The sequence below is a fragment of the Argentina silus genome (genome assembly GCF_951799395.1).
Source record: "Argentina silus genome assembly, chromosome: Y".
NCBI lineage: Eukaryota > Metazoa > Chordata > Actinopteri > Argentiniformes > Argentinidae > Argentina > Argentina silus.
The window spans coordinates 2661650-2679986 of NC_139654.1; the positions used below are offsets into that span (position 1 = coordinate 2661650).

Below are 18337 nucleotides of genomic sequence, written 5' to 3' on the forward strand. Positions count from 1 at the left end.
TGCCACTGCCGTGCTCGTGCACCGATGGAATCCATCATGAGTGAAACGTCCGTTGCTCGGTTGAATCTGAAACATCGCTGAAGTCAACCAACGTCTCGCGGTGACGTCATATCGCTGAGTCTACCTTTAACTGAATCTTATATCAGTGTCTGGGATTTCTGAAGGGATGCTTTCCTGTGTCTGTGTTCATTGCATCTATCAATCAGGGTGGGAAATATGTATATGAACATGCAACGCAACAGTGGCCTTCATGTTTGCAGTGAAAGTTTGAGAGTATCGATTGGAAGATGAAGAAATGGATTGACTTTCAAAGAGTAGGAAGTCAAATGCAGAAGGAGACTTTGATTGGATGCTAACTGGTATTGAATGAAGGTTGCTGTTATGATGTGAAGGTTATGATGATGGTATGAGGGTTGACAAGACATTATTATAATAACAGTAGCTGGTTTAATGTAAGTACTTATCTATCAATCATGGGGGCAGGCAAATTGAATCCAAACTTGAATTTGCACATTGAAAGTCTGAGAATACAAACTAAAATATGAAGGAATGTTTGGCATTGAAAGAATATGAACTAAGTAAGAATATTTGGTGTCAAAGAACATTTTAAATTAAGTTTGAGATGTCAAAAGAATGAGGTCACCCGGTAAAAAGACATCATCAGGAAGAGAATACTATTCCATTGTTTGCTTCAGACAATTCAAATTCAAATTCAAAGTGTTTATTATCATATGCACAGTAGAAAACATGTTTCCCTGTACAACGAAATTCTTGCTTTGCTGTCCGCAGAATGCCAACCAATGTAAAATATACAATAAAAAAGAATATACAATATATACTAAACAAATGTACAAGACAGCAAAATTTAAGGCATAAAATAAAATAGCAGCAATAATAATAATAAAACAGTGCAAACATAGCAGTGCAATTATGCAAACTAGTTATGAGGTAGTAAGGTTATATTAATCTCCTATGGGTTGTTTAGGAGCCTGGTGGCAGTGGGAAAGAAGGAGTTCTTCAGTCTGTTGGTCCTGCATTTAACACTTCTGTACCTCCGGCCTGAGGGTAGAAGTGTGAACAGTCCGTGCTGGGGGTGGGTGGGGTCCTTGAGGATGGAGGCAGCTCTCCTGTGGACTCTGCGGTGGTAGATGCTCTGCAGAGAGGGCAGTGGAGTCCTGGTGATTTTCTCAGCGGTCTTCACCACTCTCTGCAGGCGTCTGCGGTCCATAGCAGTAGTGCTGCCGTACCACACAGTGATGCAGCTAGTTAGGATGCTCTCAACAATGCAGCTGTAGAAGTTGCTGAGGATCTTGGGCGACATGCCAAACTTCCTCAGCCTCCTCAGAAAGTACAGCCGCTGTTGGGCCTTCTTAACCAGCTGAGTGGTGTTAAGTGTCCAGGTGAGGTCCTCGCTGATGTGGACGCCCAGGTATTTGAAACTGCTCACCCTCTCTACTTCAAGTTCCCGGATGTACAGTGGCCGATGAGGTCCCCTCTTCTTCCTCATGTCCACTATCATCTCCTTCGTCTTGTCCGTATTGAGGGTGAGGTTGTTGTCCTCGCACCATGTTACCAGACTGGCCGCTTCGTCCCCGCCAGTGATGCATCCTATCACTGCGGTGTCGTCTGCAAACATTAGGATGATGTTGTCCTTGTGGGAGGCGATACAGTCGTGGGTGAACAGGGTGTAGAGGATGGGGCTGAGGACGCATCCCTGTGGGGTGCCAACATTTGTAATAATGCTGGCTGAAGTCCTATTGCCAATCCTGACAGACTGGGGCCTGCCAGTCAAAAGGTCTAGGAGGCCAGTCACAGAGGGTGGGGTGCAGGCCAAGTGTGGACATTTTGTGGATGAGTCTGTGGGGGATGACTGTATTAAAAGCGGAGCTGTAGTCTACAAAGAGCGTCCTGATGTAGGAGTCTTTGTTTTCCAGGTGGGAGAGGGAATAGTGGAGGACAGCAGCGATAGCGTCTGAGGTGGACCTGTTGGGCCGGTAGGCATACTGCAGGGGGTCTAGGGTGTCTGGCATGCTGCTCTTAATGTGTGCCAGTACCACTCTCTCAAAACACTTCATAATGATTGGAGTGAGTTCCACTGGCCTGTCATCATTCAGGCAGGCAGGTTGGCTCTTCTTGGGAAGGGGGACGATGGTTGTGGTCTTGAAGCAGGAGGGAACAGTGCTGTGACTGAGAGAAAGGTTGAAGATGGAGGTGAGAACATCAGCCAGCTCGTTGGCACTTGCTCTGAGAGCCCGCCCAGGGATGTTGTCTGGTCCTGCTGCCTTGCGGGGTTGATCTTCCTCAGGGCTTTGTTTACCTGGCCTGATGAGGTGGTTAGTGGAGGGGAGGGGGGTCGGGTGGTCCCGGTGTCTGTGTGCCTCCTCTCTGTGCTGTGGCTGGAGGTCTCAAAGCGGGTGTAGAAGATGTTTAGGTCGTCCGGCAGGCTGTCTGTGGAGCTGATGGTGTTGGTGGTGGTCCTGTAGTCTGTGATGTGCTGCAGGCCTTGCCACATCCGCCCGGAGTCAGCAGTGGAGTAGAAGCCGTCCAGCTTCTCTCTGTACTGCCTCTTGGCCGCTGTAATGGCTTTTTTCAGTCCATACTTCGCAGCTTTGTACTCCTTGCCTGATCTAAATGCAAGAGAGCGAGCACGCAGCATGTGTGCAATGAAGCAATGAAGACTCTGTTGTATACTCCTACTTTTACTGGAGTACAACTGTTCATAAAAAGGCATGAGACGGAGGAGTGGTTCTTCTGGGTAATTGTGTTCATGTCAGAACACTGGAATCAGCAGAACCAGAACACACCAGGTATAGAAAGGATATGTGACGGTGTCTTCGGAGGGACAAACTTAGATGGCCAAAACATAACATACCCTTTACTTTTGATGTTCCCTTAACAAAAGTAAAACATTTCACTCTGTATATACTTTCTTTAAAGTCTCTGTTTCAAATAAACTCTGTTAATATGTCACAGTCTCTATTGTGGTATTTATAAGTACTTTTAACAAATTAACATGTTAATTACCAAAACATGTTTTGACAATATAGAACTATTGCCTGAACTAGGGAAAGAGGGTAGACTACTTGGTTTCCTGGACTGAACCCTGGGGATTATTATGCCCCAACGCTGTGGGTTAGTCTCTAGACTACAGTGTCAGTCTATCCGGAGGTCGTCTGTCTCTTCTGGGGTAAGTACGACCTGTGGGTAAGCTTTGTCAGTCACTGTGTCTTTGGGTGTCTGTGGGTAAGCCAGTCACTGTGTCTTTGGGTGTCTGTGGGTAAGCCAGTCACTGTGTCTTTGGGTGTCTGTGAGTAAGCCAGTCACTGTGTCTTTGGGTGTCTGTGGGTAAGCCAGTCACTGTGTCTTTGGGTGTCTGTGGGTAAGCCAGTCACTGTGTCTTTGGGTGGGGTCTGTATAGGTCCTGGTCTGGGCGAAGTGATGCCTGGCGTAGGCACCTCAGCAGGGGTAGGGGTGTCTGGAACTGTGTCCAAAAAAATAAAATAATAATAATAATACTGGCATTACGACTGCCAATGGCCCCTGGTGTGAGCATTGATTACTTACTTAAACAAATGTATTGTTGTATGTGGCTTTGGATAAAGGCATCTGCTAAATGCCATGAGTGTAAATGTAAAAAAAAACTTGAGAGCTTCATGGTCTGCACGAATCTTTCAGCGAGCCCATTGGTGGCTGGGTGATATGGCACAGACTTAATGTGTTGGATTCCGTTGAATGTCTTGAACTCTTCAGACACGAGTTGTGGGCCGTTATCACTAACAAGCTGCTGTGGTAAACCAAAACGTCCGAAGATAGACCTTAGCTCTTCAATGGCTCTCTCTGAAGAGGTGCTTTTCATGACGGCAACCTCAGGCCATTTGCTATGAGCGTCGACCACCACTAAAAACATGTAGTTCTCCAGTGGTCCAGCAGAGTCTATATGGACTCTGTGCCACGGTTCTTCAGGCCAGTCCCATGGGTGTAATGGAGGTCCTTGATGCGAAGGCAATTGGCCTCTCTTCCCCAGATGGTAAGATGTGTGACACTACTGCACCCACACCATACGGCGAGACGTCACATGCCAACTGAAGTGGTAGTTTGGAGTCGAAATGAGTGAGGGCCTCTGATTCAGAGAGGGCCAACTTGACTTCTCTGAAAGCTGCCTCACATTTGTCTCCACTTCCATATCTTGCTTTTGTTTAAGAGCTCATGCAGTGGCTTCAGTTTATTAGCTAGGTTGGGCACGAACTTTGCATAGTATGTCAGCAGGCCAAGGAATGATCTCAGTTGACACACATTCTTCGGGGACGGTGCATCCACATTAGCCTTCACCTTTGACGGGGCCTTGTGGAGTCTGTTACTGTCAATTACATGGCCTAGGTACTCAACAGAAGATCTGAAAAACTCACATTTAGTCTTCCTTACTCTCAGACCATAATCCTCCAGTCTTTGTATGTAGGCCACACACCAAGCCACTTGTCTTCTTTTCAATGTGCCCTTTGTGTGTTTGGGTGGTTTTTGTTTTACAGGCGCGTTCAATATGGCCTTTCTTACCACAGTTTCTGCAGTCTAAGTCTCTACAGCAGCACTCTGACTCCTGGTACCCTGTTTTACCACAACGGTAGCATGGCTTGCCATCTGCTGCCTTGTTCTTGGACTCATAAGACAACTGATGTACTTGTGTTGATGCACTTAGTTGCTGTGCTTCACAAGCAGCCATCTCCATTGATGTGCTTATTCATATGGTATTTTCCAGTGTCAAATCAGCCTTAGAAAGTAGTCATTTCTGGATGGACTCACAACGTAGGCCACACACCAATCTGCCACGTATGGTGTCATTGAGCACACGTCCAATTCACAATGTTCAGATTACCGTTTCAGTGCAGCAACGAACTGTGAAACAGATTCTCCCTCTTCCTGGTTCCTTTTATGGAATCTGAACCGCTCTGCGATGATCAGTGGCTTAGGAGAGTAGTGATTTCCCAGTATTTGGACTCTCTCGTGAAGTGACTTGTCCCCTGGCTTCTCAGGTTGCAGTAGGTTGAATGTTTTTCCTCCCATAACACTCAAGAAGGTTGGCACTACAACATCTCTATCAGTCTTGTCAGCAAGTATAAAATACTCAAACCTTTCAGCGTCTGCGCTCCGCTGCTCTGTGTTTTCTTCAAATCGTCTCATGTTTCCAATTAGTGTTGTCATTTTCATATGGTATCGGTTGTTTTACACTGACTTATCCTCATGATCTTTATGCTAATTTTCCTTTTTACCCAGTCCACTTTGTCTATCTCCGTTTATTGTTTGGTTTAATTTACGTCTCCAGAATAATTCATGTCAGGGTCGCCAACTCCTTCAGCCTCACGCTCTCACGCTGCCCAAACACCGCGACAGCCACAGAGAAGAACAGGCGAACGTGTTGTGGTCCAAGTGTTCCTGTCTGGTAACGGTCCAAGTGTTCCTGGTCCGGTAACGGTTTTAGTGTTCCTGGTCCGGTAACGGTACAAGTGTTCCTGGTCTGGTAACGGTACAAGTGTTCCTGGTCCGGTAACGGTACAAGTGTTCCTGGTCTGGTAACGGTTCAACCGAGGAAACCACCTGACTCTAGAAGACCGCTGAGGATTCAAACCCGCTGTTTGCATCTTAAACGACTCTCTGATTGGTGGCAATGCTTATCTCCATGTTGTTTGGAGAGCTGCTCAGCAGGCCCGCCTCCCTCCCTCCCGCTGACCTGTCCTGAACCAGGACTAAGACATCTAGCAACCATTAACTAACCAACCCACTAACTAGATTATATATAGTATAGAATATTTGTTTTGAATAAATGCTCTGTAAATTAGAGTAAATTTAAGCTAGCTTAAGCTATGTACAGCTAGCTAGCTTACATTAGCTGTGTGCACGGCAGAGAGAAATGCTAAACAATGGCGTGCCAGTGAACGACATGCGGGTACGGAGAAGTATTGCAGATAGACAATCAACTATTTTGGTGAGTACACTAGTCTTATGTGTTATTTCACATATCAGAAATACATATGATAATGTTGTGTCACTGGCATCCACTTTATATGGTGTTTGTTTGCAGTGTATTTAATTGAGCAAATATGGTAATTATATATATATATATATATATATATATATATATATATAAATATACTAATTTCCTGTAGGAAGCTCTTGATTTCACTGATGGGCTACATGAAATATTTATATTTATTGGGTTGAAAACAATACAGATTTTTGAAGGATGATAACAGTATTGTTGCTATGTTGTTATTTGTACCACTCCCTGCAGGAGATAAACAGGCCCAGGGGCAGTGGGGGTTGGAAGCCATGATGACAGAGGTGCTGTTGTCTCCTTATACAGATAAAGACACTGAAGACAAGTCCCCAAAAGACTGAAGTACTTTAGAAATGCTTTACTTTTTGAGCAGTTGAATGTAAATGTTTTTTTTTTTTTTTTTTTTACAATCTCCTTTGTTGTTTACATAAAACGTTATTTATGCTTTTAAAAAAAGCATTTTTATTAAAAATTATTTCTGTTAGCTGTTATTTGTTTTCTACATTTAAGTCCACACATGTTATGCTTTGTGGCACTCTGCAATTTAAAATATTCATCTCAGTGGTCAGTTTCTGAACACCACAATGTATTGAATAAATACAAATACTGTGAACAAACACTTTATGACTTTTCATTATTATTTTTTCCTATTCAGCTACACAAACATCATCTATAAACCACACACAATTGTATTGTAAATGAGAGTATACCAGAGTCCTCAAGATTCAAGATTCAAAGTGTTTATTATCATATGCACAGTAGAAAACATGTTTCCCTGTACAACGGAATTCTTGCTTTGCTGTCCGCAGAATGCCAACCAATGTAAAATATACAATACTAAAGAATATACAATATATACTAAACAAATGTACAAGACAGCAAAATTTAAGGCATAAAATAAAATAGCAGCAATAATAATAATAAAACAGTGCAAATGTAGCAGTGCAATTATGCAAACTGGAAAATTCAGTTATTTGAGGTAGTAAGGTTATATTAATCTCCTATGGGTTGTTTAGGAGCCTGATGGCAGTGGGAAAGAAGGAGTTCTTCAGTCTGGTGGTCCTGCATTTAACACTTCTGTACCTCCGGCCTGAGGGTAGAAGTGTGAACAGTCCGTGCTGGGGGTGGGTGGGGTCCTTGAGGATGGAGGCGGCTCTCCTGTGGACTCTGCGGTGGTAGATGCTCTGCAGAGAGGGCAGTGGAGTCCTGGTGATTTTCTCAGTGTCTCCTAGGCCTGTCTGCACATTTGGGTTGTCATGACGTTGCTAAGGGAAGTGTTAACACTGGAAAGAAAACGTCCCCTTTGGTTCACACTAATGTTCTATTACACTAATGTTCTATTATACTAATGTTCTATTACACTAATGTTCTATTATACTAATGTTCTATTACACTAATGTTCTATTATACTAATGTTCTATTACACTAATGTTCTATTACACTAATGTTCTATTATACTAATGTTCTATTACACTAATGTTCTATTATACTAATGTTCTATTACACTAATGTTCTATTACACTGTTCTATTAAACTACTGTTCTTTTATACTAATGTTCTATTACACTAATGTTCTATTATACTAACGTTCTATTACACTAATGTTCTTTTATACTAATGTTCTATTACACTAATGTTCTATTACACTAATGTTCTATTACACTGTTCTATTAAACTAATGTTCTGTTACACTGTTCTATTACACTAATGTTCTATTACACTGTTCTATTACACTAATGTTCTATTACACTAATGTTCTATTAAACTAATGTTCTTTTACACTGTTCTATTAAACTAATGTTCTTTTACACTAATGTTCTATTACACTAATGTTCTATTACACTGTTCTATTAAACTAATGTTCTTTTACACTAATGTTCTATTACCCCTGGATACGATCTAGTGTGCCTAGAAACGAAACTCACTAACTTACCATGTTGTCAAACATGTTGGCACCGAACAGTCCCATAGAAATACATTCCTAACCCTAACAGTTCCATAGAAATACATTCCTATCCCTAACAGTCCCATAGAAATACATTCCTAACCCTAACAGTCCCATAGAAATACATTCCTAACCCTAACAGTTCCATATAAATACATTCCTAACCCTAACAGTCCCATAGAAATACATTCCTATCCCTAACAGTCCCATAGAAATACATTCCTATCACTAACAGTCCCATAGAAATACATTCCTATCCCTAACAGTCCCATAGAAATACATTCCTATCCCTAACAGTCCCATAGAAATACATTGGAACATTTAAAAATGCATTTTGTTTTTACGCTGCTGAAACAATCCGGAGTGCCAGATGTGTGAAAGGTTCAACCACTGAAGAGGAAATCTTCTCACATGGTTCTGCTTTCCTCCATTGGCCTCATGTGTTGTGCTGTCGACAGTCGACCAACAGATGGCGCCATGCAGCGTGTTTCTGCTCTCTGTCAGTCGCTGGAAAACTGACGGAACAGATTTAATCCACCATCAACTCCATAAGCATTACATACATGACATCACATTACATACATGTGACTTAGCTACTAACCGTAGCTAAGTCTTTCAACTTAACCAAGGTGTCGTCCACGCTACGCTAACCAGGCTAACCAAGGCTACACGATGCTATGCTAAGGCTACACTACACTATGCTAGCCTCGACTACACCAGACTATGCTATGCTACGCTACGCTACCCGGGTGGCGTGGACCAGGTAGCCCTTGGCCTTGATGATGCCGCAGCTCTTGACGATGATGGCGTAGCGCAGGACCCAGCGGAGGCGCCATGCCACGCCGACGCCGCGTCACAGCGGTCGCGGTCGGGGTCGCCGTGGGACGCCGTTGCTAACGCCGCGCTCTCACGGAGCGCCTCCTGGAAGCCCGCCGACGTGATGAGCTCTGGAAGACGACAGAGAGACAGACAGGTTAGAGAAAGACAGGTTAGGGGGAGAGAGACAGGTCAAAGACAGACAGACAGCTCAGAGGGAGAGGAGGGAGGGAGAGAGAGAGAGACAGGTTAGAGGGGAGACAGACATGTCAAAGACAGACAGATAGACAGACGGGTCAGAGAGAGAGAGACAGCGCCTCCTGGAAGCCCGCCGCCGAGATAAGCTCTGGAAGGAGAGAGAGAGAGAGAGAGAGAGACATGTAACACTTACCTCGAGTTGTAGATAAGTATGCTATGTTAGGACCAGTGACTAGGCTCGTAGGGAGCAGTAGTAGTTAAAACAGTAATAATAGCAAAATAATAATCAGACACACCACAGACCATCAAGTAAGTTTTAAATGCCGGCTTGTTTATACACATTTGTAGAAAAAGTTAGAAGTAGAAAATTGGTACCATAAGACAGTTTACATTACACATACATACATTGAATACTGAAAACAATTGCATCTAAATGCAAATGGGTCAATAATAAACCTCTTCTTTAAGGAATATCAAGAAAAACAAAGTCTCTCAGTTCAAGAAAATATTTCTAAAGTGAAGTCTCGGTTAAAGTTTCTTTTAAAGTTCTATTTGGTTTCTAATTTCAATAGTTAACTATTTTAAGTTCAATGGCTATCTTACTTTTCCATAAAATTATTCTATCTAAGTATCATTAAGGTCTTTTAAATCTTCATTAAATCAATATTTTCACTAGGCCTATTTAGAATCAAGTATCAAGTATTAATCTCCTATTTTAGCAATATAAACCAGTGAGCTACTATGTTTAGCGAGTTCAGAAACAAAATCAAAATCAGTTTGGCATTAGCATGAAACCAGTAGGATAACAATAATACCATCAAACATCAATTAAAACATTCACCATTCAACATTAACATCAAGGCTATGAACGTATAGTGAATAACTATCAAGTATCAAGTTAAATGCTAATCAATCTTTTCAGGCAACAATGCAATTCAATCATAGACCGTATGCAACGGTCAACGAATTCAACCTTGCTAGCAACCAGGCGAAACAGTCCAGCGAATGCCACGTGCGAACTTAGTTTTCATTGAGTCCACGCTTACCGCAAATTAAAGTCCAAACGAATCCTCTTGCAACGAAATAACGAAGGCTTTACACAGTCCTACCGCAAATCCGATGAAAGAGTCCTTGTTCTTCTCCAGAATGTAGATGAATCTTGTGGATGCAACGTGATGATGATCCGATGGTTCTTCTCAAGAATGTAGGAGGCTCGCCAGCGGGAGCGTGGCTCCGGATAAGACACGGTTTTACTCTCTTATATAATGTCTAAATAAACCACAGTCTACCTTTGCAGACAGAATACAACATAAAACACTTTCAAATCAAAGAAAATAAACGTTTTCACTCGGTTTTGCTGTTATTTTGCTCACTGGTTAGTTCCACTAGCTTTCGCTCAACTTGCTTCGTCTCTGACTAGCATTCTCAATGAAAAAGGAAGTTGCAACCAGCCATTCTGATTGGCTGACTAGTTTAAGTGACAAAACTTCCTGTAAAAATCAATATTGAAACGAATTATTTTTAATCCTATTTATTAGACTAAATCATGGACTTTTATTTCTAATGTCAGAATATTTATTCAGAAATATTTTTACTGTTATTTATTCAAGTATCTGTTTATGGCTATTTTAACCTAGGTTACAGACAGGTTAGAGGGAGAGACAGACATGGAAAGAGAGGGAGAGAGAGAGAGAGACAGGTTAGAGGGAGAGACAGACATGGAAAGAGAGGGAGGGAGAGAGAGAGACAGGTCAGAGAGAGACAGACAGCTCAGATGAAGAGGGAGGTTAGGTTAGAGGGGGGACAGACAGGTCAGAGAGAGAGAAAGAGAGACAGACAGACAGACACCCCCAGACAAATTGATCACAGACAGACAGATCACAGACAGACACCCACCTTTGGGGTCGTTGTGGGTCAGTAGCTGGACCCCCGCCTGCTTGGCATATGCCGTCAGATCGGGGGGCATCACACAACAGGACGCCAGGTTGACCTGGTTGCTGATGGGCTTCACCTTGGATACGGGAGAGAGAGAGACAGGTCAGAGAGACAGACAGGTCAGGGACAGAGAGACAGACAGGCCATCAGATCGGGGGGCATCACAGAACAGGACGCCAGGTTGACCTGGTTACTGGTGGGCTTCACCTTGGATACGGAAGAGAGAGAGACAGGTCAGGGAGAGACAGACAGGTCAGGGACAGAGAGACATACAGGCCATCAGATCGGGGGGCATCACACAACAGGACGCCAGGTTGACCTGATTACTGGTGGTCTTCACCTTGGATACGGGGGAGAGAGAGAGAGAGAGAGAGAGAGACAGGTCAGGGACAGACAGACAGGTCAGGGACAGAGAGAGAGAGACAGACAGACAGACACTGTTAACTGCTTGGTTGGGACAGAGAGAGAGAGACAGGACAGGGACAGAGAGAAAGAGAGAGAGAGAAAGAGAGACAGACAGTTGGCGTACGCACTCAGTTTGACCTGGTTACTGGTGGGGTTTCACCTTGGACATGGAGAGAGAGACAGACAGGTCAGGGAGAGACAGATACCCCCAGCACAGGACAGACAGACAGACAGTTCAGAGACAGAGACAGACACCCACCTGGGCCCAGTCGTAGCGCTCCTCCAGGAGGCCCTTGTCCAGGACAGACAGACAGATCAGACAGACAGACACCCACCTGGTCCCAGTCGTACAACTCCTCCAGGAGGCCCTTGTCCAGGACAGACAGACAGGTCAGGGATAGAGCGAGAGAGAGAGAGAGACAGACAGACAGACACACACACCGTCCAGGACAAACAGACAGGCCAGAGAAAGACAGACAGACACCCACCTGGGCCCAGTTGTGCAGCTCCTCCAGGAGGCCCTTGTCCAGGTCCGACGTCCCGATGGCGACCACCTTCCCGGACGCCACCAGCGTTTCCAAGAAAACCCATGCCGGCTGCAGGTCCGAGAGGGTCTGGGGGGCGTGGTCGGCCCCCGGGGGGGGGGGGGCGGGCGCCAGGATGACCGAGTCGAGTTGGGAGAGGGCGAGAGTGAGACAGGCTGTTGGGGGGGAGGGAGACAGGTTAGGGAGAGAAAGACAGGTTAGAGGTCCGAGAGGGTCTGGGTGTGGGGGGGGGGGGGATGTTGTCCTCCTGGTCGACAGGGCGAGGGTGAGACAGGCTGTGGAGGGGAGAGACAAACAGGTAAAGAGAGAGACAGACAGGCAGGCAGCCAAACAGACAGACAGCCAAACAGGCAGACAGACAGACAGGCAGACAGCCAGCCAGCCAGCCAAACAAACAGACAGACAAGCAGACAGCCAAACAGGCAGACAGACAGACAAACAGGCAGGACTCACCCATGTCGACAGCCTGCCTGATGGACGACTGGTCCGACTCGCACAGGAACAGCTTGACTGCAACGACAACGTTAGCGTGGGTTAGCCTAGGTTAGCCTGTGTTAGCATGTGCTGGTGTCATTTGTTAGCCTGTGTTAACGTGGGTTAGCGTTGGATAGCCTGGGTTAGCCTGTGTTAGCATGTGCTGGTGTCATTTGTTAGCCTGTGTTAACGTGTGGTCGCGTCGTGTGTAATCATGGGCTGGTATCGTTTGTTAGCCCTGGGTTAGCGTGTGTTATCGTGGTGCGTGTGAGCCGGTGTTAGCATGCACTAGCATTTATTAGCATGTGTTATCGTGGTGTGTGTTAGCGTGCGTGAGCCTGTCTTAGCCTGCGTTAACCTGTCTTACCCTGCATTAGCGTAGCGTTAGCCTGCGTTAGCTTGTCGTAGCGTACCAGACACCTTCAGCTCCTCCCTCTCCTCCGGTGTGATGGTGGCCTCGGCCGCCTGGGGGGTGGAGCAGTCCAGGACGTCAGACTCCTGGAGAGACAGACAGGTTAGAGACAGACAGGTTAGAGAAAGACAGGTGAGAGAGAGACAGGTAAACAGACAGACAGGTTAGAGAGAGAGAGACAGACAGGTCAGAGAGAGAGAGACAGACAAGCATGATGGTGGCCTCGGCCGCATGGGGGGTGGAGCAGTCCAGGACGTCAGACTCCTGGAGAGACAGACAGGTCAGAGAGAGAGACACAGGTAAACAGACAGACAGGTTAGAGAGAGAGAGACAAGTTAGAGACAGACAGACAGAGAGACAGACAGGCGTGATGGCCTCGGCCGCGTGGGGGGTGGAACAGTCTAGGACGTCAGACTCCTGGAGAGACAGACAGGTCTGAGAGACAGACAGGTTCAGGACAGACAGATTACAGAAAGACAGCCAGGCGTGCCTGGGAGGGGGGAGCAGTCCAGGTTAGAGACAGACCAGACTAGTCGAACTAGAGAGAGGGAGAGAAAGAGAGAGAGATTAGCTGACCTCAGCAGAACCTCCCTCCCTCCCTGTTCAACCCTCCCCCCCAAACCTGCCTCCCCCCCGTCTCCCTGCCTGTGTGTGTGTCTGTGTGAGTGTGTCTGTGTATGTCTGTGTGAGTGTGTGTATGTCTGTGTGAGTGTGTGAGTGTGTGTGTGTGTGTCTGTGTGTATGTGAGTGTGTGTGTGTCTTCCTCTCTCTCTCCCTGTCTCAGGAGCACCCACCCACACACACACACACACACACACACGTTGTCACTTGACTCACTAAACATTGACGCCTCTGGGCATGTGTGTGTATGTGTGAGTGTCTGTGTGAGTGTGTGTCTGTCTGTGTGAGTGTGCGTATGTGTGAGTGTGTGTGTGTGTCTCCCTCTCTCTCTCCCTGTCTCAGGGGCACACACACACACACACACACACACACACACACACACACACACACACGTTGTCACTTGACTCACTAAACATTGACGCCTCTGGGCATGTGTGTGTGTGTCTGTGTGTGTCTGTGTGAGTGAGTGTGTGTGTGAGTGTGTGTGTGTGTGTGTCTGTGTGTTGTGATGGCCCAGCCGGTGAGCAGTGCCCCACAGAGACACCTGGTGGCCACAAGGGGGAGGCAAAGGCAGCCATGGGGTGTCGTGCTGGATGGGAGGTACTATCCCAGTTCTATGTCCTGGAGACTCCGCCACCAATCAGATGACTCAGCTCACCGCTCACAGGTGCGCTGAGTCAGCTCGGCGATCCTGAGGCCTTTTAAACTCCCCAGGACAAGCTGAAGACAGACTGGCTGGAGGAACGAGTCGAGACCAGACACCCGCTAAGCCAGTCTCATAAGCCAAACGGGAGAGAAAGCCTGGAAGACGGAGAGGAACCCCCCAACCGACCGGAGGAAGAGGTCAGTGAAAGGGACCCGATATCCGACTAACTTTGGCCTGTCTCTCTCTCTCTCTCTCTGACGACAAGAAGAACCCGGCGGAGCGCCGTAGCGCCAACCGCCAACCCGGTGAAGATTTGAGTTGCCTTTCGCCTCTCCCTTTTCCCCGCACCTTAGAAATAAAACCCTACGTTGATTTCACCGCAACCCCTGTTTCCGCCTGTTTCTATTCTCATTGGTTGACCCGCTGTTGCGCCTGTCGACCAGGCTCCCACAGTGTGTCTGTGTGAGTGAGTGTGTGTGTCTGTGTGAGTGTGTCTGTCTGTCTATCTGTGTGTGTGTGTGTGTGTGTGTCTCCCTCTCTCTCTCACACACACACGTTGTCACTTGACTCACTAAACATTGACGCCTCTGGGCGCGCGTGTGTGTGGGTGTGCGTGTGTGTGTGGAGCATCCAGAGAGAGACGAAGTAAAGGAGGGAGGGAAGGAAGGAAGGTAGGAAGGAAGGGAGGGAGGGAAGGAAGGAAGGAAGGAAGAGAGGGATGAGTCTCACCTTCTCCTCCGCCGACAGTAAGGAAAGAAGAGAGGAAACAGGAAAGGAGGGAAGGGAAGGAGGGAGGGAAGGAGGGAGGGAAGGAGAGAGAGAGAGAGAGACAGGAGGGAGGGAGGGAGGGAGGGGAGAAGGAGGGGAGAAGGAGGGAGAGAGAGAGACAGGAGGGAGGGAGGGAGAGAGAGAGACAGGAGGGAGGGAAGGAGGGAGAGAGGGAGAGAGACAGGAGGGAGGGAGGGAGGGAGAGACAGGAGGGAAGGAAGGAAGACAGGAAAGGAGGGAGAGAAGGAGGGAGGGAAGGAGGGAGAGACAGGAGGGAGAGAAGGAGAGAGAGACAGGAGGGAGGGAGGGAGAGAAGGGGGGAGGGAAGGAGAGAGAGAGAGAGACAGGAGGGAGGGAGAGAAGGAAAGAAGGAGGGAGGGAGGGAGGGAGAGAGACAGGAGGGAGGGAAGGAGGGAGGGAGAGAGACAGGAGGGAGGGAGAGACAGGAGGGAAGGAAGTAAGGAAGACAAGAAAGGAGGGAAGGAAGAGAGAGACAGGAAAGGAGGGAGGGAGGGAGGGAGAGAAGAGAGGGATGAGTCTCACCTTCTCCCCGGCCGACGGCGTCTCAGAGGACCAGTCACTCAGCATTGCGCGGATACAGTCCTGGAGCTACGGCAACAACAGACAGACAGGTCAGATGGAGAGACAGACAGGTCAGAGACAAACAGACAGACAGACAGACAGGTCAGAGACTGACAGACAGACAGACAGAGGGACAGACAGGTCAGAGACAGACAGACAGACAGTGTGAGTGTGTGTGTGTATGTCTGTGTGAGTGTGTGTGTGTGTGTGTATGTCTGTGTGAGTGTGTGTGTGTCTGTGTGTGTGTGTGTGTGTGTGTGTGTGTATGTGAGTGTGTATGTGTCTCCCTCTCTATCTCCCTGTCTCAGGAGCACCCACACACACACACACACACACGTTGTCACTTGACTCACTAAACATTGACGCGTGTGTGTGTGTGTGTGTGTGTGTGTGTGTCTGTGTGTGTGTGTGTGTGTGTGTGTCTCCCTCTCTCTCACACACACACACATTGTCACTTGACTCACTAAACATTGACGCCTCTGGGCGCGCGTGTGTGTGGGTGTGCGTGTGTGTGTGTGTGGAGCATCCAGAGAGAGACGAAGGAAGGAAGGAAGGAAGGAAGAGAGGGATGAGTCTCACCTTCTCCTCCGCCGACAGTAAGGAAAGAAGACAGGAAACAGGAAAGGAGGGAAGGGAATGAGGGAGAGAAGGAGAGAGAGAGAGAGACAGGAGGGAGGGAGGGAGGGAAGGAGGGGAGAAGGAGGGAGAGAGAGAGACAGGAGGGAGGGAGGGAGGGAGGGAGGGGAGAAGGAGGGGAGAAGGAGGGAGAGAGAGAGACAGGAGGGAGGGAAGGAGGGAGAGAGGGAGAGAGACAGGAGGGAGGGAGGGAGAGACAGGAGGGAAGGAAGGAAGGAAGACAGGAAAGGAGGGAAAGAAGAGAGAGACAGGAGGAAAGGAGGGAGGGAAGGAGGGAGAGAGAGAGAGACAGGAAAGGAGGGAGGGAGAGAAGAGAGGGATGAGTCTCACCTTCTCCCCGGCCGACGGCGTCTCGGAGGACCAGTCACTCAGCGTGGCGCGGATACAGTCCTGGAGCTACGGCAACAACAGACAGACAGGTCAGATGGAGAGACAGACAGGTCAGAGAGAAACAGACAGACAGACAGATAGACAGACAGATAAGACAGAGGGACAGACAGGTCAGAGACAGCATGGCGCGGATACAATCCTGGAGCTGGAGGGCAACAAAAGACATACAGGTCAGACAGACAGACAGAGAGAGACAGGTCAGAGACAGCGTGGCGCGGATATAATCCTGGAGCTGAACGGCAACAACAGGTCAGACAGACAGACAGAAAATGACAATAAAACGACATATTTAGTATTTATTTAATCACATTCATAATACACACACACACACACACACACGGTCAGTTCGTTAGAGCCAGTTAGCATTCGCCTTTAGCACCCCGTCAACACTGCACTCTGTAGGTAAATTCGTTAGCCCCGTTAGCATTAGCCTTTAGCACCCCGTCAACACTGCACTCGGTAGGTAAATTCGTTAGCTTCGTTAGCCCCGTTAGCATTAGCCTCTAGCCTCCCGACCACCCCCCCGCCCTTCTTACCTCCTCACTCGGGGACGACGGACACTTCTTCTTCAGCCGGCTCCGGTTGACGAGGTTCCCGGTGTGGAGGTTGAGCGTCGTGGCCCGGGTCAGAAACGAGGTCCGGGTACCGGTACCAGAGGAGGAGCCGGAGGAGACGGTCCCAGAGCCGCCGGAGGAGACGGTCCCAGAGCCGCCGGAGGAGCCGGTCCCAGAGCCGCCGGAGGAGCCGGTCCCAGAGCCGCCGGAGGAGCCGGTCCCAGAGCCGCCGGAGGAGCCGCCGGAGACGGTCCCAGAGCCGCCGGAGGACACGGTCCCAGAGCCGCCGGAGGAGCCGGTCCCAGAGCCGCCGGAGGAGCCGGTAGAGGAGACGGTACCACCGGGGGAGACGGTCCCAGAGGACCCGCTACGGGTACCAGAGGAGCCGCCGGTGTCGGTGGTTTCCATGGTGTCTGTCTCCCCTTCTCTCGCAAAGAAGAAGTAAATGTCGTAAAGATATAATAATAATAATAATAATAATAAAAAGATATCGTAAAATGAGGGAGGGGTGGGGTTGTCTAGCAACGAGGAACAGTTGGTGGGTTTGAGGGAATGTCGTAAAGGAAAAGAAAATGTCGGAAAGGGACGGGATATGGTGGGTTACCTAGCAACGAGGGGGTGGGGAGAGTGTGTGTGTGGTTTGAAGGACTGTCGTAAAAATATTTTTTCAAAACAAATACGAACGGTGGAGGGAAAGGGGGGGGGTTGCCTAGCAACGAGGGGGTGGGTTTGAAGGAATGTCGAGTAATGATGACACGGCGCGTTTCCACACACACACACACACGGTCAGTTCGTTAGAGCCAGTTAGCATTAGCCTTTAGCACCCCGTCAACACTGCACTCGGTAGGTAAATTCGTTAGCTTCGTTAGTTAGCCCCGTTATCATTAGCCTCAGAGCCGGTAGAGGAGACGGTACCACCGGGGGAGACGGTCCCAGAGGACCCGCTACGAGTACCAGAGGAGCCGCCGGTGTCGGTGGTGGTGGTGGTTTCCATGGTGTCTGTCTCCCCTTCTCTCGTAAAGAAGAAGTAAATGTCGTAAAGATATAATAATAATAATAATAATAATAATAATAATAATAATAATAATAATAATAATAGTAAATGTCGTCAAATAAGGGAGGTTGGTGTGTTTGAGGGAATGTCGTAAAGGAAAAGAAAATGTCGGAAAGGGACGGGATATGGTGGGTTACCTAGCAACGAGGGGGTGGGGAGATTGTGTGGTTTGAAGGAGTTTCATAAAACATTTTTTTCTAAAAAATGTCGTAAAATACGAACGGTGGAGGGAAAAGGGGGGGGGTTGCCTAGCAACGAGGAGGTGGGTTTGAAGAGCCTAACTACATGGTTCTACTAGCCCTAGGGT

The 18337-nt window shown here is 47.8% G+C and overlaps 1 protein-coding gene across 1 annotated transcript; it reads right to left on the minus strand.

Annotated features, from left to right (window-relative positions):
- Positions 1-9106: 9106 nt before the first annotated feature.
- LOC310823715 (glutamate--cysteine ligase regulatory subunit-like) lies at positions 9107-17078 on the minus strand (the record flags this gene model as incomplete). Its single annotated transcript, XM_083696568.1, has 7 exons — positions 9107-9156; positions 10905-11019; positions 11837-12048; positions 12347-12403; positions 12781-12862; positions 16363-16428; positions 16959-17078. Coding segments are annotated over 7 exons (702 nt in total), but the record flags the coding sequence as incomplete, so codon positions are not given.
- Positions 17079-18337: the final 1259 nt, after the last annotated feature.